This window comes from Panthera leo, chromosome B3, assembly GCF_018350215.1.
Source record: "Panthera leo isolate Ple1 chromosome B3, P.leo_Ple1_pat1.1, whole genome shotgun sequence".
Lineage (NCBI taxonomy): Eukaryota > Metazoa > Chordata > Mammalia > Carnivora > Felidae > Panthera > Panthera leo.
In genome coordinates this window covers 97,804,602-97,832,387 of record NC_056684.1, presented here as the reverse complement: position 1 = coordinate 97,832,387, position 27,786 = coordinate 97,804,602, and the positions used below count along the sequence as shown (strand labels likewise).

General features: G+C 34.7%; 1 protein-coding gene across 3 annotated transcripts in view; it reads left to right on the top strand.

Annotated features, from left to right (window-relative positions):
* Positions 1–27,786, top strand: part of MAP4K5 (mitogen-activated protein kinase kinase kinase kinase 5) — a 110,487-nt gene that overhangs the window by 51,861 nt on the left and 30,840 nt on the right. For all 3 annotated transcript variants that reach the window (XM_042943183.1, XM_042943182.1, XM_042943181.1), the window contains exons 6-14: positions 1,364–1,419; positions 6,554–6,601; positions 6,687–6,729; positions 7,534–7,606; positions 13,363–13,494; positions 15,886–15,948; positions 17,989–18,070; positions 19,102–19,218; positions 24,300–24,378. In XM_042943183.1, coding sequence (XP_042799117.1) covers positions 1,364–1,419; positions 6,554–6,601; positions 6,687–6,729; positions 7,534–7,606; positions 13,363–13,494; positions 15,886–15,948; positions 17,989–18,070; positions 19,102–19,218; positions 24,300–24,378 — 693 coding nt within the window. The remainder of the gene's footprint in view (positions 1–1,363; positions 1,420–6,553; positions 6,602–6,686; positions 6,730–7,533; positions 7,607–13,362; positions 13,495–15,885; positions 15,949–17,988; positions 18,071–19,101; positions 19,219–24,299; positions 24,379–27,786) is intronic.

The window sequence follows — 27,786 nt, the reverse complement described above, 5'->3', positions numbered from 1 at the left end:
TTTTTTAGTTAAATTGAATCTAAGAAGTGTCCATCCCTGTATATCGTATACTAGATAGCAGTAGAAATCAAGAACATATATACTTAAAATAAACGGTTAATAAGATGATGCCTTCCCTTCTTTTATTACTATTCCATCAAGTTACTAGGAATCAAAATTTTATGTTCCTGAGTAGATGTAGAGAGCCAGTGATTAAAATAATACAGTAAAATATCTCTCTTGAGGAACGATTATGTGTAAGTACCTGATTTGGTTTCACTGTCAGCAAACACCAGATTTCAGATGTTCTCTCATGGTATTGGAAGGCATAATTCTGAAGTGTCTGGTTAGGTACTTACAGAAAGATCTTATATTTTGTAATAGAGATCTGGTTGTCAGAAGTAACCTGGTTGCTTTTTAAATTCTTAGATAAGGTACTGGATCAAGCCTTCCTGTTTGAAAAATATAGGAAAGGATTATACTAAAGTAATATCTTGATCTTTATGTATATGATTCCTCTTGGTATATTTCAACAATTGATCTCTTATGGTTCTCCACTCTATATAACAATAATTAATTACATATGTTTATTTCTTTTCTTGGTTTTATTTTAGAGAAATTTTTCAGGATTAAGATCATGTCTGTTGTTTTATATAGACTGTCCTATGGTGCCTACTACTACACTTTGCAAGTAATGAATGCTTATATTTTCACAGACCAAAGTCGTTATGGAGTAAATCTTCTGTTTTTAAAGTACATTTTAAGGTTCTCAACTTTCCTTTTGTTTTGTTTCCTGATTATAAGAATAATGTGTGTTCATGGTGAGAAGCCATCCAATTATATACATAGAAGTTTTGTTAATACTTTGTCATTTTTTTAAAGATTACTTGTTTATTTTTGAGGGAGGCAAAGATACCGTCAGTGGGGGAAAGGACAGAGAGAAAGGGAGATAGAATCCCAAGCAGGCTCTGCGCTGTCAGCACAAAGCCCAACATGGAGCTTGATCCTACAAACACTGAGATCATGAGCTGAAAATCAAGAGTCGAACAGTGAACCAAGTGAGCCACCCAGGCGCCCCAATAGTTTGTCATTTTTTTTTTAATTTTTTTTAACGTTTATTTATTTTTGAGACAGAGAGAGACAGAGCATGAATGGGGGAGGGTCCGAGAGAGGGAGACACAGAATCTGAAACAGGCTCCAGGCTCTGAGCTGTCAGCACAGAGCCCGATGCGGGGCTCGAACTCATGGACCGTGAGATCATGACCTGAGCCGAAGTCGGCCGCTTAACCAACTGAGCCACCCAGGTGCCCCTGTCATTTTTAAGATAGACTGTTTGTAATGTGTTATTGACATGTGTAACTATGTGATCTCTCTTTTTTCCTAGTTACTGGGCCATTATCAGAACTGCAGATAGCCTATGTATGCAGAGAAACTTTACAGGTACTACATTTGCTTATGTGGATAGAAAGGCAGTTTTAGTTTCACAGTTGAAAACTGCAAAATGATAATCCCCAAAAAAAAGAAAAGAGAAAATGGGCTCCTCATTTAGAAGATCAGCAAGTAGTAATTTTGTTCATATCTTTTAAGGCATGTTAAATTAGGAATTAATTTGTGATTACATTTTTTATTTTGGTAATTTATAACTCAAATTGTTAATTGATGCTTCTATCCCTACATTTCCTAGATTGTGTAATTTGTTTAGAAATGAATTTGGTGTTCTATATGTTTTTCTTCTGTATTTTAGAAACTGGGAGATTGACTTGATTTAAGAGAAAACTAGTCATTTCTAAGTATTGCTTTCCTCATGCTTTAGAAGGCATAGCATACCGTGTCAAATCTGAATGTTAAATATATGAAACATATGAAACACATGAAAGTAAATTTTGCCAGTATATGTATGTATATATGAAATATATGAAAGTAAATTTGTCCAATATATATATGTATATTTCTGTAGTATTCCCGTAACATGGAAATGTACTCTTTTGTGTTCACATAAAATACAAAACTAATCAGATACTCATAGCAGAGAATTACTGACAGATTGTTTTTCTTTGTGTTTTAATTTCCGAAGTTCATTGCTTTTTTTAAGTAACATATAGTGGAATATTATTCAATCATAAAAAGGAAGGAAATCCTGTCATTTGTGACAACATATTTGAAGCTGGAGGACATTATACTAAGTAAAATAAGCCAGGGACATAAAGACAAAATACTGCATGAGTCACTTATATGTAGAATCTAAAACAGTTGAAGTCGTAGATGCAGAAAGTGGAATGATGGTTACCAGAGTTTGAGGCCCGGGGGTAGAAATGAGGAGATGTTGGTCAGAGTATAAAATTACAGTCATATAGATTGACTGATTATTAATGTATAGCATGATAACTACAGTTAATGCTGTATTGAATATTGGAAATATGTTAAGAGAGTAAATTTCAGGTGCTCTTGTTATAAAAAAAAACATAGTAACTATGAAGAGATGATATGTTAACTAGCTTGATTCAGATAATCATTTCACTATGTATATGTGTATCAAATCATGTTGTACACCTTAATATATAAAATTTTTATTAAATAAAGTTTTTTAAAAAAAATAAAAAGGGCAGAGATTGTCAGAATGGAAAAAAGTAAAACCCCACTAGATGCTGCCTGTAAGAAATGTGCTTTTATAAAAACACAAATAGGTCAGAAGTAAAAGAAAAGAAAAACATACGTCATACTATTGAAAAGAAAGCTGAAGTGGCCATATTAATATCAGACAAAGTAGACTTCAGAGCAAAGACTATTACCTCTTTAAGGCCACTTCATAAAAAGCATAACAACCCTAAATGTCTAAGCCACTGATAACACAGCTTCAAAATAAATGAGCAAAAACTGATAGAACTTCCAGGAAAATAGACAAATCCACAGTTATAGTCACCTATACCCCTCTCACAATAATTTTGAAGAGCAAATAGGCAGAAAATCAGTAAGGATGCAGAAGACTTGAACAGTACAACCAAACAGCTTGACCTAACTGACATTTTAGTCTGACCAGTAGTGTGATACATATGCTTTTCAAGTGGGCATAGAGCATTTATAAGATAGACCATATTTGGGGTGATAAAATATGTTTCAATACATTGTATAGGATTTAAGTCATACAAAGTATATTCTCTGACCACACTGCAATTAAATTAAAAGTCAACAGAAATATTTCTGGAATATCTCCAAATATGTGGAAACTAAAGCACTAAACTAAGTTAAGTAACCCATGAGTCAAAGAAGAAATCAGAAGAGAAACTAAAAAGTATTTTGAACCAAATGAAATGAAAACAACACATCAAAATTTTGGGGTGTTACTAAGGCAATACTTAGAAGGAAGTTCATAGCACTGAACATCTCTATTAGAAAGATAAAAAGGTCTGAAATCAGTATCTTCAGCCTCCATCTTAAGAAATTTTAAAAAAATGAGCAAATTAAATCCAAAGTAGGCAGAGGAAGGAAATAATAAAGATCAGAGTGGAAATCAATGAAATAGCAGAAAAATGAGAAAATCAATAAAACCAAAATCTGACCCTTTGAGATCACTAAAATTGATAAACCTCTAAGAGAAAACACAGTTACCAATGTTAGGACTGAGTATAAAGATATTACAACAGAATCTATAAATTTTTAAAGAAAAGGATAGTCAGTTCCCAGAGAACATTATGAATAGCTTTCTGTCAATAAGGCCTACAACTTGGAAAATATGAACAATTTCCTTGAGAGAAATCAACTGAATAATTCTGTATATATTCCCACAAAGAAAACTCCAAGTCAGATAATGTGGATGGATAAATTCTACCAAACATTTAAGGAAGAAATAATGCCAATTCTACACAAACTCTTCTAGAAAATTGAAGAGTAAAGGGTGCCTGGGTGGCTCAGTTGGTTGAGCGTCCATCTTCAGCTCAGGTCATGATCTCATGGTTTGTGGGTTCGAGCCCCACATCGGTGTCTTTGCTGACAGTTCAGAGCCTGGAGCCTGCTTCGGATTCTGTGTCTCCCTCTCTCTCTGCCCCCCCACCCTCACTTGTGCTCTGCCTCTCAAAAATGAATAAATGTTAAAAAAATTTTAAAGAAAAGAAAATTGAAGAGTAGAGAATAGCTCCCAAATCATTTTATGGGCCACCATTGCTCCAAAACCAAAACCAGATAATACTGCAAGAGAACAAAACTACAGACTAATAATATCCTTCATAAACACAGATGCAAAACTTTAAAAGGAAAATAAAAGATTAGCAAAGGTAATCCAACAATATATTTTAAAAGATAACACATCATCAAGTGAGGTTTATCCTAAAGTGCAACTATGATTTAGCATTCAAAAATAACTTCAAGTAATTAACCATAGTAGCAAACAGAATGAGAAAACCACATGGTCATCTTAAATAGACACGGAAAAAACATTTGGCAAAATCCAGCATTTGTTCCTGATAAAGATTCTGAGCATACTAGGAACAGAAAGGAACTTGTTCAGCCTGATAAAGAACACCTATGAAAAACCTACAACTAAATCATACTTAATGGTAAAGGACTAGATGCTTTCCCACCAAGATCAAGCAGTGCAAAGATGCCTGCTCTCCTTCTTTTCAACATTGTATTAGAGGTTTCAGTTAGTGCAGTAAGACAAAAATGAAAGTAAGAAGTAAAACTGTCTTTATTCACAGACCACACAATCATGTGTGTAAAAAATGGAATAGAATCTACAAAGTAGCTTCTAGAACTAATAAGTGAGGCTAGAAAGTTTGCAGGATTCAAGATCCATGTACAAGATCAATTGGATTTCTATACACTGACTACATTCAGAACTTTAAAAAATAATACTAACATTAACAAAAATATGACATTCTTAAGGGAATGTATGTGACAAAAGATACATAAACCCCTGCATACTAAAAACTGAAACTGCTAAGAAAAATTAAGACCTAAGTAAATGGAGAACTATAACATATTCATGGATGTGGAGACTGACAGTAGTTAAGATGTCAGTTCTCCCCAGGTTGACCCATAGATTCAGTGCAGTCCTGAGGCTTTTGGCTATCTTAGTCAGTTGAGCGTCTGACTCTTGATTTCCACTCAGGTCATGATCCCAGGGATGTGGGATCAAGCCCTGTGTCGGGCTCCACACTGAGCATGGAACCTGCTTAAGATTCTCTCTTTCTCCTACTGTCCCTCTCCCCTGCTCATGTTCTCTCTCCCTAAAATAAAAATTAAAAAAAAGACTTATGAAACTATAGTAATCAAAACATAATGGTATAGGTATAAGAGTAAATAAGTACCTCAATGGAACAGAAGGACCAGAAGTAAATCCTATATGGATGGCTGATTTTTAACAAAATCGAAAAGACAAATCTGTGAAAAAAGTATAGACTTTTCAATAAATAGTATTGGAATAATTGGACATCCCTATGCCAACAAATGAACCTTAAGTCATACTTCATATCATATGTAAAAACCCAAAAGTAATCACAGACCTAAATATAAACCCTAGAACTAGAACTTCTAGAAGGAAACAGAAGAGAATTTTGCAGTCTTGAATTAAGCAAAGCACTTTTGGACATAACACAAAAGTTTTAATGAAAAACTTGGTAAATTAGACTTTATCAAGATGAAAAACTTCCATCTTTCTAGAGACACTTAAGAGAATGAAGAGAAACTGCAGACTAGAAGAAGGTACTTGCAAAGTATATATCTGATCAAGAACTTGTATCCAGAGTCCATAAAGAACTCTCAAAATTCAGTAATAAAAAAAATGAGAGCCTAATAAACAAATGGACAAAATATTTGAACAGACATTTCACCAAAGAATGGCCAAAATTAAAGACTGACCTTAAGAAGACTGATGAGAATATGGATTAACTGGAACTCTCATACACTGCTGGTTTCAATATAAAATGGTACAGCTGCTTTGGAAAACAGTTTGGCAGTTGCCTAAAAGTTTAAATTTATTAGCACCATACAATTCAGCCATTACACTCCTAGGTACCTGGAAGGAAAAAGTCATACTAGTACTTTTATATGAACCTTAAGAGCAACTTTACTTATAATAGCCGAATGCTTTAAACAACCCAACCATCCAAATGTCTATCAACAGATGGGTGTGTAAACAAATTCTTGTGTATCTGTACAATGGAAATAATAAAAATGAACTATTGATACCTGCATTAACAAGGAATCTCAAATTAATTATTGTGAATGAAAGAGACCAGGCAAAAAAAGAATATACTGTGAAATTCAGTTTATGTAAAAGTCTGGAAAATTTAAATCTGTAGTAATAGAAGGTAGATCAGTATTTGTGTGTAGGAGGGACTTTGGAGTGACGGATATGTTCCTTATCTTGATTGTGGTGGTGGTGGTGTTGTAAAATGAATTCGAAATCTTAAAATACAGTAAAAAGAAACTGATTAGTAAAAAGAAACTCTTCTAGATTTTTCCTCCGCCTCTGAAGAAGACATTTAGTTTTTCTTATTCAGTGAGAATTTAAATAGAAAATGTAGGCATTAAGTTTGCAGCTTTACTAATGCATACTTTTTTTTTTTTTAAACTTCAGGGTCTTGCCTATTTGCATACTAAAGGCAAAATGCATAGAGATATCAAAGTAAGTTCATTTAATGTACTTAAATAGATAATTTTTGAAGGAATTTTGTGATACTAATTTAATAGTATTTGTATTTTTGTTTTAGGGTGCAAATATTTTATTGACAGATCATGGTGATGTAAAATTAGGTATGTTATTTCAAGTCTCTCACATTTTTCCTAAAAATTTTAATAAAATTTTAAATGAGAATTAACATTATACAAGTTTAATATTCATATGAAGAACCACAATAATGTTCAAGTTTTGATCCAGTAATTTTACTCCTGAGACTCTGTTTAAAGGAACTTAATCCTAAACATAAAAAAATTCTATATTCATAGGAGTATTGATTATACACTGTTTATATAGAAAGAAGTACAAACATAGGACTAGCAATAGAGAAACTGTTAAAACTGTAATAAATCCACTTATGGAACATTATTCAGTCATCAGAATTAACAGTTAAGGAGAATAAGAGTAGAATCCCTGAGGTGTTACTTAAATGACAAAAATGAACTATATGTATAATCAGTTTTTTATAACCATGTGAAACAACAATAAAAAAGTATTTATAGAGAAAAAGCCTTTTTTAATAGCACCAAAATACTACCCTAGTTGTGTTAGAATAAAAGGCATCCACATGGGTGGTTTATTTATTTTTTTTTACCTTTTTTTCCCTTAATTAAACTTCAGTATGCTTGTAGTCAATTTTTTTATTAAACTTTGTTCTTTATAAAGTATGTTTTATTCTAATAAAGTGCCAAAAAAATGATTTTCCTTTAATGAGCATGTTATAAACCAAGCAAGAAGAGATTTCGGGATTCAATTTATATATATTTCCCTAGCATTACTATCTGAATTATTAATAATGTCATGCCTAAGGGTGAAATTTAGAAATGTTGTTGACTTTATTGAAAGAACTAAAATTTTTGTCCAATTTTTTTCCCTACTAGCTGACTTTGGTGTGGCTGCAAAAATAACAGCTACCATTGCAAAGAGAAAATCTTTCATTGGCACCCCTTACTGGTAAGATACTATGATTGAATTTTGTGCATTTTCATTTCTTCACAGTTAGTGATCTGCATTGATACTTAGTAAGACAAGTGATAATACAAGTCTGGAGATTTGCATGCTCCTTGATACTATCATACTTCTGATTGGGAACTTTGATACTCATTTTTATTGTTCAGCTTTCCCTGAGTTAAAGTGCTAATAATAATTCCTACTGTCTCTGGGATTTTGTATTAAGAAGACTCATAGGTATGAGATTTTTCAAAAGAAAGACTTTTATTATGATCTCTTATCATTTTGTTACTCTTTTGGTATTGATTCTGTTTTAATATAGGATTTCAATTTCTGGTTGTTTAAAATTCATGCATCCTACCATTAGTCTTTATCAGCTACCTTCCTTTTAACGCATCTTACCAAGTACTGACAAAACGATCTTTCTAAAATGCTGCTTTCATCAATGAAGACAGATAATTGAAATATAATAAAAAACCTAGTAATAAACCTTAATATATAAAATAATTTAGTGAAATAAAAGATAACATTTAAAGTTTGTAAGAAAGCTTGGATTTTTTTAAATAGACAGTGTTTGAATAATATATTATTTGGAAAGAAATTTAAAGTCACTCCATACCTCATATCTAATGCCAAAATAAATTGTATATGGAAATAGTTCAATATAAAAGTGAAACCAAAAGAACTATCAGTAACTATCAGCTTTAAGAGTTAAGTAAGCCTTTCTTGGCACAAAAGCATAAAACATTAAAGGGTAAAAGTGATAGATTTAACTACATGAAAATTTAAAATGTCTGCATATCTACCAGCTTGAACAAAAGCTGGTAAATGTAAATTAAAATGTAAATTAAATAAGTAACACCATTATTTTCTTTCAAGTTGGAAAATACTTGGAATCATGGGTAAAACTATTACTATCACTGAATATTTGACAGTGAAAGTAGAAATTGATAGCATAATTTTGAAGGATAATTTGGCAATAATGTCTTCCCAGAAACCTTTAACTGTGCTTGTATTCTTTAGTCTTAATTCTACTTGTAGTAATTTATCAGAGAGGCATAGAAATTATATGAAGAGCTTTATTACAATACTTTAAAAATTGAGGGGAAAGTATGCACGCACATGCAAAAGGAATTAGTTAAGGAAATTCTGTATGTTTATGCAAATCAGTGGAGTAAATTGCTGATATTAAAAATCCTGTTGTAGGGGCACCTGGGTGGCTGAGTCAGTTAAGCATCTGACTCTTGATCTCAGCTCAGGTCATGATCTCATGGTTCCTGAGTTCGAGCCCTGCATCAGGCTCAGCACGGACAGTGCAGAGCCTGCTTGGGATTCTCTCTCCCCTCTCTTCCTGCCCTTACCCACTCACACACACTTTCTCTCTCAAAATAAATAAATAAACCAAAAAAAATTTTTTTTAATCCTATTGTAAAAGATGAATAGGCAATGGATAGGCTCATGATATACTATTATTCAAAAAAGCAAGATTAGGGCACCTGGGGCATCAAGGGACTCTTGATTTTAGCTCAGGTCATGATCTCGCAGTTTGCGAGATCTAGCCCCATGTCACAGGGCCTGCTTGGGATTCTCTCTCCCCCTCTCTCTGCCCCTTCCTTGCTTGTATGTGTGTGTTTCTCTCTCTTTCTCTCTCTCTCTCTCTCTCTCTCTCTCTCTCACACACACACACACACACACACACACACACATAAACTTTCAAAAAAGAAACAAGTAAGATTAGAAGTAGCATAATGTAATACCATGTTATAGAAGATATGTGTGTGAATAAAATTTATGGATGTAAATATGTAAAACAATGGCTCTCTTTGGGTGGGATAATGTTTGACATGTTTTCTTCCATGTAGGCCAAATGCTCTTTGTCAACACGTATCAATTTTAACAACAGGAAAAAAAAAACAAAATAAATATCACTTAAATAAAAGTTAAAAGAAAACATGACTAAGTTAGATTACCTGTAGAATTTCCTTTATCACATGCCTGTTTCCTTCCTCAGTCTCTTTCTGTGACTTTCCTCCCCTGTGAACAGTCTTCTCTAGTCAAAATTTATGTTTTTTGTACCCTGACTATATCAGTTACTCTTTATTAGGTCCCTAGTATATTCGTCTTCTCTGTTTATCTTGAGTCCTGCCCTGTCTTGGGAAAGCCTTTATCTCCCCTTCTATTCTGAATGACAGCCTTGCTGGATAAAGGATCCTTGGCTGCATATTTTTCCTATTCAGCACGTTGAATATTTCCTGCCACTCCCTTCTGGCCTGCCAAGTTTCAGTGAACAGGTCTGCTACTACTCTCATGTGTCTACCCTTGTAGGTGAAGGCCCGTTTGTCCCTAGCTGCTTTCAGAATTCTCTCCTTATCTTTGTATTTTGCCAGTTTCACTATGATAGGCCATGGTGTTGACCTGTTTTTAGTGACTCTGAAGGGAATTCTATGTGCCTCTTGGACTTGGATGCCTGTTTCCTTCCCCAGATTAGGGAAGTTCTCAGCTATAATTTGTTCAAATAAACCTTCTGCCCCTTTCTCTCTCTTCTTCTGGAACTCCTTTGTTACAGATATTCTTTTGTTTCATTGAATCACTTAGCTCTCTAATTCTCCCCTCATGGTCTAGTAATTTCCTTTCCCTCTTTTTTTCAGCTTCATCATTTCCCATAATTCTATCTTCTGTTTCACTTATTCTCTCTTCTGCTTCTTCTCTTCTCACTGTCACTGCATCTAGTTTATTTTGCATCTCATTGACAACATTTCTTAATTCATCATGACTATTTCTTAGGTCTTTGATCTCTATAGCAATAGAGTCTCTCCTGTCTTCTATGCGTTTTTCAAGCCCAGCTATTAGTCTTATGACTGTTATTCTAAATTCTTGTTCAGATATATTGTTTATATCTGTTTTGAGCAATTATCTGGCTGTCATTTCTTCCTGGATTTTCTTTTGAGGAGAATTCTTCCATTTTGTCATTTTGGCTCGTTTTCTGTCTTTTAGGTATTTTAATAGCTTGTTATGTGTCCTACACCTGCGAGTACTACTATATTAAAAAGGGATCATACACTGTGCAGGGCCTTGCACTTTAGAAAGTGTTTTTGTAGTGTGTTGTATGCACTCTGTTGCTGCATATTTGGCTGCTCTGTCCCACTGGACAGTCCTCTGCAAAGCTCCTCCTTGCTCAAAAGGGTGGATTGTTTGAAACTTCCACCAAGTGTTCTTGGATTTGTTTGTTGAAGTAACCCTGTAAAAAGGGAAGGGCGGGGAACCTCATCCCATACAAAGAGAAAAATGAAAGGAGCAAAAAAAAAGACCAAGTATAGAATCAAAGAAGCTATAAGGCTTAATCCAGAGAGAGAGAAAGAAAAATAAAGAAGGAGATATAGAAAAGGTATTAAAAAAAATTGAGTAAAAAATAAAAAAGGCTGATTAAACAAACAAAACAGAGAAATATATATATGTATAAAGAATTGACCAAAAATCAAATCAGAAACTATGAGCCTGATTCCAAAGGAAAAAAAAGAGAGTAGAAAGAAGAGAAAAGAGAAGAAAAAAAAAAAAGAGAGAGAGAGAGAAACAGACTAACATACAAAACTGTAGGTCTTTTGGTGCCTGGGACTGGTGGCAGTGCTGGTCAGGAGGTCTGGTTCCCTCAGTGTCAGTCCCCTTCCAGTACAAAAGCATTTGCCAGGCACGGAGTGGCAGGGTTTGTTGTAATTGGTCCCACCTCCAGTGGAGGCTGCCGTGCTGTTTCCTGAAGCCCCACCATGTTGGTGATGGAGAAAAAAGTGGTGACACCCCAATCTTTCCTCCTCTGTCTGAGTGTCTCACTACTCTGTTCAGGCAGCCCTCACAGAATAGTGTGGGAATAGACTTGTCCTGCTCCACAGTCTCCCGGCCTCTTAGGCACTCAGCTGGGATTCAACACCGATGTCTTAAAGGAGCCTGCACCCCACCTCCCCGGGACCCCTTTCTGGTGTACCGTGGTTCCACAGCCTTTCTCTCCCTTTTGTCTCTCCACAGAAGTGGTTCTCTCCCCTCCATGCCTATGCTCTTATCTCCCCCAATTCGCATACTTGCACCTCTGTCCTGCCAAGCTGTCTCCCTCCACCTGTGGAGATCTTCCTGTCACTCCCGCTATTGATGTCCTGGGTGTTCCAAGTGTTCTGACCTTAATACAGCTGTGTTTGAGGGATGAGAGAAATCCCTGTTCTCTACTTCTCTGCCATCTTAACTCTCCCTCAAGTCCTGCCCTGTCTTAAAAGTGTCACACGCTCTGCCTTTCTTCAGCTGTGGCAGACTGATTAATCACTCTCTGCCTTCCACTGAGCCAGGAAGTGTAACACTCTTGGTCAACTTGGTGCTCCAGTTGTCCACCCCTAACTGATTCTAGTGGGCAGAAGAGATAAAACGCATATACTCTCTCTGGGTACCAGCTCAACTTTCCTCTCTGAGACTTGCCTTTAGTCGTTTTGTTCCATAGTAATGATCATTTTCTTCTCTTTACTCCTATATCCATTTGTATGTATTTAGTACTTGCTTATAGCAGACATTTTTAGTATACATACTTTATGTTCTTAACGACCTTTAGGTTGAGTGATATTGTGTTACATAACTTTGTGTAATCCAAATACTTATAAAAACAGCTTCTGTGTGGATATTTAATATCAATATAAATTAATTTTAAAATAGTAAACATTAAAAAAAGAATATTTCCCCTTAGTAATATCTACACTTTATAAAATCAAATGCCATCATTATAAACCACTGAATCCCAAACAGGTAACTCCAACTCAGCCACTAAGTTGACCTTTAATCTTAGATATATTCACAGTTGTTTGATAATAGCTCTACTTCAATATCCACAAGCATTTTATACTTATATCAGTCTCTTCAGTCAACCCCTTTCATTCAGTCCCCTCTGCCACTGCCTTTGAAAAGTCATTTATCATTTTTCCCTTGTATTTTTGAAATTGTCTTCCAACTCATTCACCTGACTTTGGTTTTAGCTCCTCTCATACTGTCCTTCCTATTGCCATGAGTTTCAGAACAAGTTTATATCCAAAATTAAATCTTGCATTTTCACAATAAAATCTAAACTTCATTGTATAATCAGTAGGGCATTCATTACCTAGCTCCTATGTCTGAGGTTCATTTTGCAAATACTTTTTAAATCCTCTCAAACTTTTATAAAATAAATTCATCCCAGACTGAATTACTAAAAAGTGATCATGTATTTGGACAAGAGTTAATACTCTCAGTTTCTGTACTTATCATAGACTCCTAACAAGCACCTTATGGCTCCATACCTGTCTGTAGGTCATACATTGAGTAACATTGTCCTGTCACCTTTCCAGATGTTCCGTGCTCTTTTCCTGTCTCCCTAAAATGTTGAGGCTCCTCACTCACCTTACCTCCCTGCTGATTCATTCTCAAGTCTCACCTCCTTTGGGAGCATTTCTGACCTTCATGGGGATTTAGGTATTCTTTCTTTTCCCATATTATATGACAAGATTCACAAAACAGAAACTAAAGTAAGACAACCAAATTTTTCCTCAGAGCACTAGTCTTCAGAGAAGATGGAAGATTTTTAAGCGATGAGTTTGGAAAGAGTATATCTTTATACATGTGGTCTTTATTAAGTCTTTCCTAGTAAATGTCTCTCAGCCTCTTTCCCTCTAGAAGTTGAGTGAATATAACAAAAAAGAGCAGACTTCATATCATTTTTAAAAAATAAAAATGTTATATTCACTGATTCCTTCTAGGATGGCCCCAGAAGTTGCAGCAGTAGAAAAGAATGGCGGCTACAACCAACTCTGTGATATCTGGGCAGTAGGAATAACAGCAATTGAACTTGGAGAGCTTCAACCACCTATGTTTGATCTCCATCCAATGAGGTGTTCTCACTATTTACAATTATGCAGTTATTAATTAAGTCTTTAGGGAGAATGAAATATTGATAACTTGAGTATTTCCAGCTCATTTTCAAGTATGTTGAAATAGTAAAGGTGTTGTAAAGGACTTAGGGGTAATCAGTTGCACCCAATACCTGCTCTCTTGTGTTGTTTCCTAAGACAACGTGGAGTGAATCATCTGTACTATTTAAAGCTGTTTCATTAAGCAAATCTCCCTTAATCATACTAGATATAGCAGTTAAAATTTGTAAAGTTTTTTTAAGTCTTTACATTCTTCCATCAATTGTTTCTTTTTCTGTTCTAAGTGGAGTTATGAGCAAATGATAGGATGTAGGTGACATTTTTTTTCTATTCTTTTTTTGATTTTGTTTATTTTGTCTAGGGATAATAGGTAGTTACGCTTAGTATAATTATTATTTACATTTTAGGGTATATTGTCTCTCAAAAAAATACTTGATGGCCTTTGAAAGTGTTTTTATATTTTGAAGTAAAAGATGAATTGAGCTAAAATTTAAGCTTTTAAAGTATAAAGTTGAAAACAGTATAAAGTTGAAAAGAAAATCAACAGAGTGCAGAAAGTATTCTTCTAGCAAGATAGACAGCGGATTAGTATATATGTATATATACATAAGGAATTTATTTAGAGACTCTGAAGGCAAAAGATAGACTGTTAATGAGCAAGTACCAAATACAAAGAAACTTGGAAAACTATTTGACTTCTCAAGTAACTAAAGATACAAAAGTTAAAAGATACCTACTTTTTGTTGGAATGCCATTATGTACAGACCTTTAGGATGTTACTTGTTAGGAGCAGTACAAATGTTTCTGTGATTCTACTACTTAGAAAATTATACTTAGGAAATAACCCAAGGGAAAAAAAAGCTAAGAATTATTCATTCCAGGTTAACAGTGGAAAAAAATCTGAATGTCCAATAGTTGGTGAATTAATCTTTTTTCTTAATTTTTTAATGAATTGTTAAGCAAAAATTTTCAACAGTTAAAGGCAGCTGTTACACATGCATAAACCAAAGCAACACGGAAAATTGATTATTAGTGAAAAAACAATCTATTATTACCTAATTATTGCTTAGCATTTAGATAAAGACTAAAGAAGAGCAGATTTAAAAGAATGCCTCACAGTTGTAAGAATATAAACTTTATATATGAATCATTTCATCTTTAAAAAGATAAACATCTTTGGTATTTAAAACTGAGTTTGGGGGCGCCTGGGTGGCTCAGTTGATTAAGTGTCCGACTTTGGCTCGGGTCATGATCTCACGGTCAGTGAGTTCGAGCCCCACATCGGGCTCTGTGCTGACAGCTCGGAGTCTGGAGCCTGCTTCAGATTCTGTGTCTCCCTCTCTCTCTGCCCCTCCCCTGCTCGTGCTCTGTCTCTCTCTCCCTCAAAAATAAATAAAACATAAAAAAATAAAAATGTATTAAAAAAGATGGGTTTGCTTGGAAACCTATAAAGGGTTTTGTTGGAAAAACTGAAATAGAGCATTTTAGAACTTTTCTTAAATCTTCCATCCTTCTACCCCCAGAGTCCCTAGAAAATGAGTCAAAGGTGAATTCATACTGAAAGAAAGTCCTCTTGCAGGTTGATTTCTGTATTATTCATAATGAGAGAATCTGGAAAGTTATTGTCCAAAAGAGGGGAACAGACTAGGAAGTAGATATAATTTGCTTGTATACCCAAGACAATTATAGAGGCAAATCTTCCACTAAGCATACAACCTAATGTTAGAGTAACGTATCATCTCTGTGTTATAGAATGATATTTAATTACTATACATGCTTATATCTAAGATATAATATTAGTTATATATGTTAAAAGTATAGTGATAAAATTCTTCTCTAATATTTGGTAGCTTTGCCTTATGAATAAGAGCTTGTTTGAAAATAAAATATCTAGGTGATGGGCATTGAAGAGGGCATCTTTTGGGATGAGCACTGGGTGTTGTATGGAAACCAATTTGACAATAAATTTCATATATTAAAAAAAATAAAAATAAAAAAAAGAAAGAAAATGAAATATCTATTGGCTATCTAAAATATAAAAATTTAGTGTCCAGGGGCTCCTGTCTGGCTCAGTTTGTAGAGCATGAGACTCTTAATCTCGGGGCTGTGAATTTGAGCCCCATGTTGGGCATAGAGATAACATACATCCATATGTACATACATAAAACTACATTATCAATAAACTTAATAAATAAGTAAAATCTTAAATTAATTTTCATATTCCATACCAGTGTTCATCAGTGTCTACGTATGTAGTAATTTGTAAATGGATTACAGAATATTCATTCTGATTATTAGATGAAGTAATCAAAGTATTTTAATATTGCCCTTTAACTGAAATTTTTATTCCAGGGCCCTCTTCTTAATGTCAAAAAGTAATTTTCAGCCTCCAAAACTAAAGGACAAAACAAAATGGTAAGTTAATGAATATATAGATTTATAGAATTTTGCCGTTGGAAAGGAGATAGGTTCAGTTCTCTTATAAGTGATGAAACTGAATTGCAGCAATGTGGATGGAACTGGAAGGTATTATGCTAAGTGAAATAAGTCATTCAGAGAAAGGCAGATACCATACATTTTCACTTGTATGTGGAACTTGAGAAACTTAACAGAAGACCATGGGGGAAGGGAAGGGGAAAAAATAGTTACAAACAGAGAGGGAGGGAGGCAAACCATACGAGACTTTTTAAGTACAGAGAACAAACTGAGGGTTGATGGGGGAGGGTGGGGTGGAGAAGAGGGGAAAATGGGTGATGGGCATTGAGGAGGGCGCTTCTTGGGATGAGCACTGGGTGTTGTATGTAAGCGATGAACCTCAGGAATCTACCCCTAAAACCAAGAGCACACCGTACACACTCTATGTTAGCCAATTTGACAATAAATTATATTTTGGAAAAATGATGAAACTGAAGTCCAGAGCCTTTAAATAGTTTACTTGCAATTACATATCTAATTTACTCACAGAGCTGTGGCCAGGATCTGGGTTATATTCTTGACAGTTCCAGTTGCTTAGGAACTTAGAGTAACAAGGAATAAGAACAAGCCCATGTCAGTCCAAAAGATTTTTATAATCTCCTGCTCTGGTAAAACTCTGATCATTTTCTTAGTGTTTTGGAGGCTTGGGTAAGAGGTGTGGTGAGGAAAGGATTGGAAATGGGTATATTAAAAATTTGGAGATTTATATCTTTGCCTTGCATTCTGTTACTTGTTAATTATATGTTAACTTTTATGGAACATGATATGAAAAGGTTTCCCAGATACCATGACACTTAATCACTGTTGATTTTTCTCTACCTTCCTTACCTAATATTCAAAATTTTACTATTTATTTTCATCCTAATCTCTTCTTTCTCTAAGTAAAGCAGTTTGCCTTTTCTTAAAGTCCATTAGGATATCTTTAATTGGATGATAAAAATTGAAAATTATTTTTCTGGTAATGTATTCCCATGCATTTAATAAAAGAAACCATGCAAATAAAAGTTTCCAATCTTCATCTAGATTTCATGGATCTTTTGGTGTGGGAGGTACATGGGTTCCCCAAATTCTGTATGTATATTCTTCTAGGGAGACAGTCCATATCTTGTTTCATATTTTAAGAGACCTGTCCCCCAAACAGGTTCTGAACTACTGTTTTATGTTTTATTGACCTGTCTGTGCAAAGTATTATTTAGGAGCCAGGACATTCTGGAGATGATGCCAGGAGTGAAAGGAAAATCACACTGGAAATAAAGGAGTTTATATCCTACTGTGGATGTATTCTTTTGTGTTGATAAGAGTTTCTTCCTGATTCTTGTTACCCTAAGTTCCTAAGCAATTGGAACTGGAGGGCTTTATGGCAGGAATGACTCAATATTCATTCAGGAATGAATGACCACAAGCTGTTACCATTGGAGTACTTTTGCCAGTCTCAGGTACTCTCTGAGTCCACGTTATCTCCGCCACAAGCCACCAAATGTAATGCAGTGATTTGATTTCTCTGCAAGAGAGCTGCTGTGTGGATGCCCTTGTTCCTAAGAAATTCAGTGACCTTATACTGATTTAAATAATCTTTTACATTACCAATCCTACCTCCATGCCATTTTTCTGGTATAGGAAAACATTTATATATTTTATAAATTAAGCAGTGGGAAAAAGCCATTTTGATTCCTAAGTGGCACCTAGAATAAATACTAGATTTTAAATCCTATAATACCCATTTCTAGTTTTTTGTGTATTTTTTAGAGATGGTATGTTACTATTTCTTGTAACTAATTTCATTTTACTTAATAGATGAAACTGACACCTGTTTTCAAGGGGTATACTGTTCTTTGGGTCTTGTTTTTTGGCTTATATAGAGCTAAGAGGCCTAAGAAAAATCATGTGTTTCAGACTTTCTAACTGCTTATAAGTTATTTAGTAACATTAAAAAACTAATATTAGTGAAATATTTTTGTACATGTCTCTTTTTATTTGAAGGTCATCAACATTCCATAATTTTGTCAAAATAGCACTAACCAAAAACCCCAAAAAAAGACCAACTGCTGAAAGACTTCTGACTGTAAGTCATTGAAATTATAGGGGAATATTCTGTAGTCAATGCAGTAAGTAGGCATATCACTTGAACAAAGTATTTAAGATTTTTAATATAAAAATTTAGTGATCTCTTACTGCAGGGGTCTGCAAACTTTTTGGGAAGAGCCAGGTAGTAAATGTCTTGGGCTTTGGGGCCCTACAGTCTCTGTAGCAACTATTCAGTTTTGCCATTGAAGCACAAAAGCTACCAAAGACAGTACAATTGAATGGGCATGGCTTTAATACTGAAACCTTTATTCACAAAAAGAAGCAGTGCCCCAGATTTTGCCCATGGGCTTTAGTTTGCCAACCCCTGCCTTAGAGAAAACTCTTAAAAATGTTGCTATCACCTAAAATTAATTGCCTTTTTCGGTTTCTTATGTAAATATAGAATGTTCTGTGTGTATATGTGTTTGTAAAATATTTTTAGAAAAAGTTCATGATTACAACAATTTAAGGAAACTTTATTTAAATATCAAAATGTAACTGTCTTTTTACATTTACATAATGTTACTGAATTAAATGTATGCATATGTGGAATACACATGCTTTTTTCTTATTATGATGTGATATTCATTTGCATATATATCACTATAGTGACATGAGTAATGAATGTCAGTTGTTATAGCCAAGGTTGCAATTTTACAACCTAATATAGATAACTTGAAAAATTATTCATGTTGGGGTGCCTGGCTGGCTCAGTGAGTAGAGGATGTGACTCTTAATCTCAGGGTCATGAGTTCAAGCCCTATGTTGGGCATGGAACCTACTTAAAATTAAAAAAAAAAAATGATTCATGTCATAAACTTACTCCACAAGGGTGCTGCAGTTTTATAATATACAATTATGGTCTCTCTGATACTTTTACTAGTACGTGCTCTAATTTATTTGTATTAGTAGGCTTCCATATGCTTGTTTTTGATAGTTACTGAATGAAAAAGTACAAATAACATTTTCTATGAACCATTGATGTAAAAGCATATTCATGAAGTTTTGTTTTGTTTTGTTTTGACTTAGCATACATTTGTAGGGCAGCCAGGTCTCTCTAGGGCCCTCGCAGTTGAACTGCTAGACAAAGTGAATAATCCAGACAACCATGCACACTACACTGAAGGAGATGATGATGACTTTGAGGTAAAGAGGTTTTCAGTCTAATATTTGAAAATAAATATTTAATATGGCCTTAATGTTTATTTTCTAATTTACTCTTTTTTAAGTTAGTTACAACAGATTTAGCTACAAAGATTAATTAGCAATGTAAACTAAACTTACCCTGCATATAATTACCAGGTAATACTTTAAAAAAAAATTGTGGTATTACATAAATAACTGGTTGACACTTTTTCTGGAAAGAACTAGGATTACTAATCTAATTAAAACCATTTATATCATTTTCTTTTCATAGTTGGTTTGCCAAAAGTTGAGAGGTAGCTAAGATTAGAATCAGATCATTTTCCCCTCCCAGAAATCCGGAAGTGCTTTCCCTTCTCCCCAAACCTCAAATTCTGTAGTGAGAGCTTGATCTTTCTCTAAAGAGAAAGTACATCTATTTCTAAGGAAATAAAAGAGGTTAGGAACATTGCTTTGGACCAAGAGAACAAAAGTTTAGCCAAAGCACATGCACATATTATTTTTCACTGAAGAGACTCTCTAATTGGCCATTTTTTATTTCTCTATTATACAGATTATTAACAATATAAATATATTTTTTAAAAGTTGAGGTTCCCATAGAAATTTTATCCTTTCCAATACTTGTTCAGGACAATTATATATTATTACATGTAGAGCTATTCCTACATTTTCCTTCTCTGAAAATATTCTGAAGTCTTTTTGAATATATTATATTTAACATCAAAAGTTGTAAATCATGAATGAGGGACTTCCTGCCCATTAGCAGGTACCTACTATGCTTGCATAAAGCACAGCTAAACTTTTCCACCAGTGTCCCTTCCTCTCCTTTTAGGATTTCTTTTTATTTCTGTGATTGTGTCCTCATTTCTCTTTATGCCTTTATTTCCTGTTATATCTCTACCTTCACTTCTGGCAAGACAATAGGACCATACTTTTTGTGTTATTTATTTGTTGAAGGAAATGTTTTACTTTATGTTCTTAAGTTTTGAATTATACTGTGTAAGTATCATCATAACTACTAATAACGCATTGGGGAGTCATTGTGTACCAAGTATTAGGCTAGATAATTTTTATGTTAACTCATTAAATACTCAAAACAGTTTACAACATACTCTGTTACTATCCACATTTTATAAATGAGGAAATAACAGAGAAAGAATAGAAGTAATTTTCCCGAGATCATATGGCTAGTAAGTAGTGGAACCAGCTATTTGGATCCAAGGCACTAACTCCAAAGCCTATTGTTTTAGTTAATATGCTACCATTTCTATGTATGTGTTTAATAGAAATAGTCACTAAATAATCTTTGAAAACTAATCTTTAAAAACTAATCCTTGCCTTCTGTATAGCATAGTCTTGTCCTGTAGTAGGTATCTAATGAATATTTTGTTGAGTGTTAAATGAACTTTAACTGAAAATATTGAATAAACTCGCTATTCATAGATTTTTTTATTTAAATTATCATTTGCAGACTTGTAATAAGATTTTTATAAAATTATTAAAATTGTTGTAACTTCAATATAAAATTGATATTATTTGATTCCCCAGTTTGTCTTTCACTGGTTATATAACTAACCAGATTCTTTTTTTTATTCCCCACATTATTTTGCTGGGCTTCCCAGATCCACTTTACCTTCTGAGTTCTCTATTTCTATTTAGTGTGGTATCACTGTACTTCTCAGTTCTTGAAGTCCTTGTGCCAGGTAGTTGGGGACACGATGGCATATGAGATTGACCCAGTCCCTGCCTTGAAAGAACTTATAGTATGGTCTCATAGGAACCTCAGAAATACCACAAGTGTGATAACTGTTATGGAACAGGATATAGAGTATGCTATGGAGGCATATTTTAGGGACAGAGAAGGACTTGCTACAGAAGTGGTCTGTAAGTTGAAAATCTGAAGGATAAATTGGAATTAGAGGAAGAGGGCAGGCTGAATTGTTTTGAGCAGAGAGCATAATCGCATGTTAGAAAGCCTGGTGATAAGGGGCACCTGGGTGGCTCAGTCGGTTAAGCGGCCGACTTCGGCTCAGGTCATGATCTCACAGTCTGTGGGTTCGAGCCCCGCGTCGGGCTCTGTGCTGACAGCTCAGAGCCTGGAGCTTCCGATTCTGTGTCTCCCCCTCTCTCTGACCCTCCCCCGTTCATGCTCTGTCTCTCTCTGTCTCAAAAATAAATAAATGTTAAAAAGAAAGCCTGGTGATAAGAGAGAAGACTGTATACTTGAGGAACTAAAGATAGTCTGGTTCGAACAGAAAACAAGGAGGGGGATAGTGGGAGATAAAGTCACATAGCTAGACACTAGCCATTTCAAACCATGTTAAAATTTTTGGGCTTTATCAAAGGGCAGTAGAAGCCATTAAAGGGTAAAGGAGTGATGTGTAATTATATGTGCATTTTTAAAAGATCTCTATGACCTCAGAATAGTGGTTCCATTTCTGAAAATCTGCTAAGAGGCTTTTGAAGTCATCTGGGATAGAGATGGTGGTGTTTTAGACTAGGAGTATAACAAGGATGGAGAAAAATGGACCAGTAAAAGAATTCTCTGAGAGAGTTGGAGATTGGATGAAAACATGAGTGTGGGGGGTGAAAAGAGAGTACTCCTAGATTTTTATTTGAATGGCTGGGTGATCATAAAAGTGCCGCCCCATTTATTGAGGTAGGAACACTAGAGTAAAATCAAACTTGGGAATAAAGATGAATTCAAGTTTTATGTATAGTAATTTTGATGTTGAATAGACTTCCAAATGGAGACGTCTCACTAGAAATTAGATATGTGGTGGTAGCTTGGGGAGAAAAGTTTGGACTATAGATAGAAATTTGGGAGTCATTAAGTACAGAAGTAGTTGATACCTTAAGGAGTAAATCACTCAAGGGAAGCATGTAGAATGAGAAAACAGGAGAGGGCCTCAGACAGCATCCTAGATTTCTCCCAAAATTTAAGAATCAAGTAGGCTAAGAAGAATGGCAAAGGATTGATAAAGACCATTAAAAGAAGGAGGGAAGTTTTCAACAAGAATATTGCCTAGAAGATAAGTTAAAGAAGTCTTTGGATTTAGGTGGTGGTGCTTGAATACTTTTTTTAAAGGATAATATTCAAATTATAGAGGTGAAGCTAGATTAGAGTGGTTTGGAAAATAAGTATAGCAATACATTTATGAAATTTAGTTGTGAAAGGGAGAGGTAGGCTGAGCAGTAGTAGCTGGAGGAAAATGAGTTGGTAGGGATTTATTTAGTTATTTAGTTATTGTTTATCTGGGGGAAGTAAGTTTGAACAGGATTAAATGCTTATGAAAAGGATTCAGTAGATGGAGAGGAAAGATTCAAGAGAAACAAGGTAAATAGGCAAAGTCTCTGAGAAAGGAGGAGAGCCTGAGATCTAGATTATAATGGGAGGCTTGATCTTAGATAATGAAATGCTTTAATCTTGCACTAGAGAGGAGTATAGTTGAAGGTTGTTGTTCAAAGTTATCTTCTATTTGGTGATTCTGGTTTTCCTTGTGAAGTAATGGCAAGATCATGTCTTGAAAGTCCTGACAGAAAATGAGTGGGCTTGAAGAGTGGGAAGAGAAGGTGTGAAATAGTAATTGAGGAGAATGGTTGGGTTAAATGATTATAGTGAAGTGTTTTGGGGCAAAGTTGAAGCCTCAGATGAAATTAATTTTCTGTGTGGTCTGCTGGGTAACTTTCCTCCAGTAGTGATTTGTATCCCCAATATAAACACAAAGGTAGTTTGTTTAATTCATCTAAGGTGTCATTTTGGCATGCCAGAATACTGAAGGACAGTGGGGCAAAGGGAATTTAGGATACTGGCAAGAGATTGCTTGAAATTGTGGAACACTGCATACAAATTGGTTAAGAAGAAAAGTGAAGAAAAGAGAAATGCTGATGGACAGTAAGAAGGTTAATGGGCTAATGGACTTGGGATTCCATTGTGAACACGAAGCAGTGTAATGGGAGTAAATGAGAGTGAGCTAGAAGGCTGAGAAGTTTGGAAGATAGTGTGAGTTCAAGTGTCAGAGCTGATGGGAGGGTCCATGGTGTGATCTTAGCAATCAAGAGTTCATTGAAATCTGGGAGAGTGTCTTTAGAGATGAGGTCAGAAAACTTAAGTCCCAAACAATGGGTTTTTGAAGTCCCTTGGTATGATGATGGGTCTTGAAGTAGAGGAAAAAACATATGAGCTCCTGTCCATCATCAGTGATTGAGAGTGAGTCATTAGAAATTTGGTAGGTGGCAGTTGAGCTGAAGGCATAGTTTGAAGAGATCAGGAGCTTGTACCAAAGGGTGTAAAGTAGCAAGCTTCTCACTTGATTTACTGCAGTATCCTTACTCAATCTCCCTGCATCCAGTGTTTCTCCCCTCCATATCTTCTCACACACTTATCCAATTATTCTGAAGTCTGACACCCTTTTTGTAAAATCTCCAAAAAATTTCTTTGCTGAGAAAATAAAATTGAGAGTCCTCACCTTGCATTCAGAGCCTTTCGTGATCTGGCTCATCCCCAGTCTGTCTGTCCAGCTTTGTCACCTCATCCCTTAATCTTCACCAAATAATAACCAACTCCAGTTCACCTAAATGCTACCATTTCCTTTTCTTCTTGCATCACTTTGTTCATATTCTCTCTGCTGTCTCGAATGCTTCCCACACTGCTGCACATCCATTACCTACTGTCCTTGAGGCCTAGAGCAGATTACAGCTCTGTCATGAAGAACTTCTATACCCCTTCAGGTGGAAGTCATTTCTTTTTCATCTGGGCATTAATAGTAACCATCTTAATCAATGACATTGACCATTTTCTAATCTTATTAAGTATTTGTGTGTCTTAACTTCTAGATTATAAACTCTTTGGAGATAAGATTTCTGATTTTCTTTGCATCTTTTCAATATTTCATACAGTATAAACATAGAATAAGTGAATAACCTAAAATATGTTAGTGTTCATTGTATTGTTTATGTTTATCCCGTAATTTATTAGTAGGTAGTCATGTTTGTCAGTAAATGATCATTTAGTTAAAAAGTTTGACCTTTTAACTTTATCACTGAAATTTTTTAAAGTGTGTATATTATGCTTATATTCACAGCCCCATGCAATCATTCGTCATACCATTAGATCTACAAACAGGAATGCCAGAGCTGAACGGACAGCTTCAGAAATAAATTGTATGTGTTTGGTATACATTTTCAATTGGTGGTCTCGGAGGGTTGAGCTGGGTGTTCTCGTGGGTCTTACTGGAATAATAAAATTTCAGACTAACTGAGGCTACATGCTTTAACATATCAGAATACCTTTAAAATAGAGGTTGTTTCTCTGGTTTATAATGGAATTTTCTTATTTTTTAATTAAATGGTGTTTACTTACTAATTACAGAGGTAATATATGTTCATTGTAGAAAATTTGTAAGAGGAAAAAAATAGAAAATTAACATTGCCCATAATTTCATCACCCAGCACCAACCCACAGGTAATATTTTTGTTAATTGCCTCCATGTTTTTCCATGTATGTTTTTACATGGCTGAATTTATGCTATGCATAAATTTTTTACTGAACACAGAAGCATTTCCCATACACTAGTCTGGCCCTCCTTTTTTCATTGAGTTGATACACTGTAGTTGAATAGTTTCCGATTGTTGGACATTTGGGTTGGTTTCAGTTTTTTTAGGTTACTAGGAGAGGTGTATCTTTTCTAAAATGTCTACTTAAAAGGGGAAATTGATTGTTATTCTGTAAATTAGTCATTGACAAATATTTGGTATCAATGATGTTTGTCATTTTAGCCACATTAATTTAGAAGAACAGATTTGCAAAGAAGTTCTAGGTATATTGACTTAAATGTATACTTGTTTCAAAAAAGATTTAAAGAAGTTTACAATAAAATAAGATATATAAACCCTAATGAAGGAATATAATTTATTAAATGTATAGACTAATTAGAATTATTGTAGATGAACATTTTGTTGAAGTCTAAGTTTTCTTAAACCAAGTATTTCTAGCTTTCTGTATACAGCTTTGGAAATCTAGGTCAATGGGGAGTTAGAATGTCCTTCCTATATCAGTTGATTCAATCAGGCCTTTTCTTAGTTAAACCAGTAACCGGAGATCTTATCTCTTTGCTAATCCCAGATTGCTGATACTTCTTATGCTATCTTCTTATATAATCCCAAGTAACTCTCTGGACTTCAAATACCGTACAGAAAAGTAGCAAAGTTGCTCTTCCATTATAAAGCCATCTTCAATGGCTTGTATAAATATTCAATTAATATAGTCTAATTTATCTATATTTTCTTCTATGACTTTTGGGTTTTGTGTCATATTTAGCAAGGCCTTCCTGATTTTAAGGTTATAAAAGAATTCTATTATTTTTTTTCTTGTATTTTTACAATTTCACTGTTATAATATTTAATAGTTGATATACAGTATTAATTTATTTGGTAAGATGCATGAAGTTTGTATTCAATTTTAGTTTCTTTTCACATGACTACCCATTTGTCTAAATACTAATTATTGGGGCGCCTGGGTGGCTCAGTCGGTTAAGCGGCCGACTTCGGCTCGGGTCACGATCTCGCGGTCCGTGAGTTCGAGCCCCGCGTCGGGCTCTGTGCTGACAGCTCAGAGCCTGGAGCCTGTTTCAGATTCTGTGTCTCCCTCTCTCTCTGCCCCTCCCCTGTTCATGCTCTGTCTCTCTCTGTCTCAAAAATAAATAATAAAAAAAAATAAACGTAAATACTAATTATTAAAAACTTAATATTTTTACTAATGGATTTGACATGCTACCTTTATGATGTACTAAATGACCATATATTTTTTTGGATTCTTTCCAGAAATTCTCTTATTGCATTATTATGTCTAGTCATGTGCGAATAGCATAATTTGATTATTATGTCTTTATAATACCTGTTAAAATCGTTAAGACTAATTATCCTCCTACTCCCCTCACTCTACCTCCCCCACCTCTGTTATGATAGTTAGCTATTGTATTCTCCCCACATAAACTTAAGAATCAGTGTATCTAGTTAAAAAAATTCTCAGTGTTTTTACTGAGATCTCATAAAAGGTCATATACTAACTTTGGGAGAGTCGACACCTATAAGATAGTCTGTCTTCTTAACTTAAAATAGGCTTTTTCAGAGGTAAGTAAGTTCAAGGCTTAGTTCTTTCATGAATGACCAGGGTACTAATGTCTTCGTGGAGTAAGCTCTGTGCTTTAAGTACCAGAAAAAATTTGGTAAAGTTGAAGGTCATTTTATTGGTGATTTATCTTTAAATTTTCTTGAATCTTCTTTTGTGTCCATCAAGAGTATTTTATAGCTTTGTTTTTATTTGTTTAATAGATTTTATATACACCTAGTTAGTTCTATTCTTAGTTTTTTGTTTCATGTTTAAAATTTGAGCTGGTAACTTACATACAGTAAAATGCTTAGGTGTACTGCATGATGAATTTTTATATATGTATACACTCATGAAACTGATTTTTGATCTGGGGATTAAAAATATAGAACATTATCAGAATCTCTGAAGGCTCCTTTCCTTATGCTCCATTACAATCGATGTCCTTCTTTCTTCATATCCTCTTGCCCTTTCCATTGCCCAGGCTAATCTCTGTTCTGATCCTTTATCACCATAGATTGGTTTTTAGCTGATCTGGGTCTTCAGATAAATAGGATATACAAAATGCACCCTTTTTGCTTGGTTTCTTTTGCTCAACATTATGTCTGTGGGAGTAATTCATGTCATGTATAGCAATCATTGTTTTCATAGTAATCATATTTCATTGTATGATCATATCATAATTTATCCATTCTTTGGTTGATGGGCATTTGATTTGTTTCCAGTTTGGGGCTATTATCACTAGTATAAGCATCCTTTCTGTGTATTTTTAGTGGACATAGTAATTATTATGAGCCTGGCCTAGTCTGAAACCAAGGATAAATGTGTAGTCCAGCAAAGTCAGGTTTCTTGACGCCTTGCAATGAAGGAAAACATACACCAGAGGAACTATGGAACATCTCATTAAACAAAGGAAAAGAAGAGTTACAGGGTTTTTTCTTAGGCTTTATTTATTTTGAGATAGAAGCAAGTGTGAGCTGGGGGAGGGGCAGAGAGAGAGGGAGAGAGAATTGCAAGCCCACACTGTCAGTGCAAAGCCCAACGTGGGGCTCAGTCTTACAGTGAGATCATGACCTGAACGGAAATCAAGAGTCAGACATTCAACCAACTGAGCCACCCAGGTGCCCCAAGAAGAGTTAGAGGGTTTTGAAAAGAATAAAGTTCAAGTGAAATGTGACACTACAAAAAAGGGATGTGTATGAAAGAGTGAATATCAGGTCTAATACCATGAAAATTGACCCAGAGGCCTGTTTTGGAAACTTGGAATGTTGTATTGGGAACTCCTTTATTTGAAGATTGTATCTGTTTTCCAACTGGTTATGGTTTCTATTCTGCTTCTCGTCTGGTCATTTTTTTATTATATCTTGGACGTTGTGGTGCGACACTGAGTGTCTGGATTTGGTCCTCTTTATCCAAAAGGTGTTTAAAGAGTTTCTTAAGTGGTACGTCAGCTTGATCCTTTT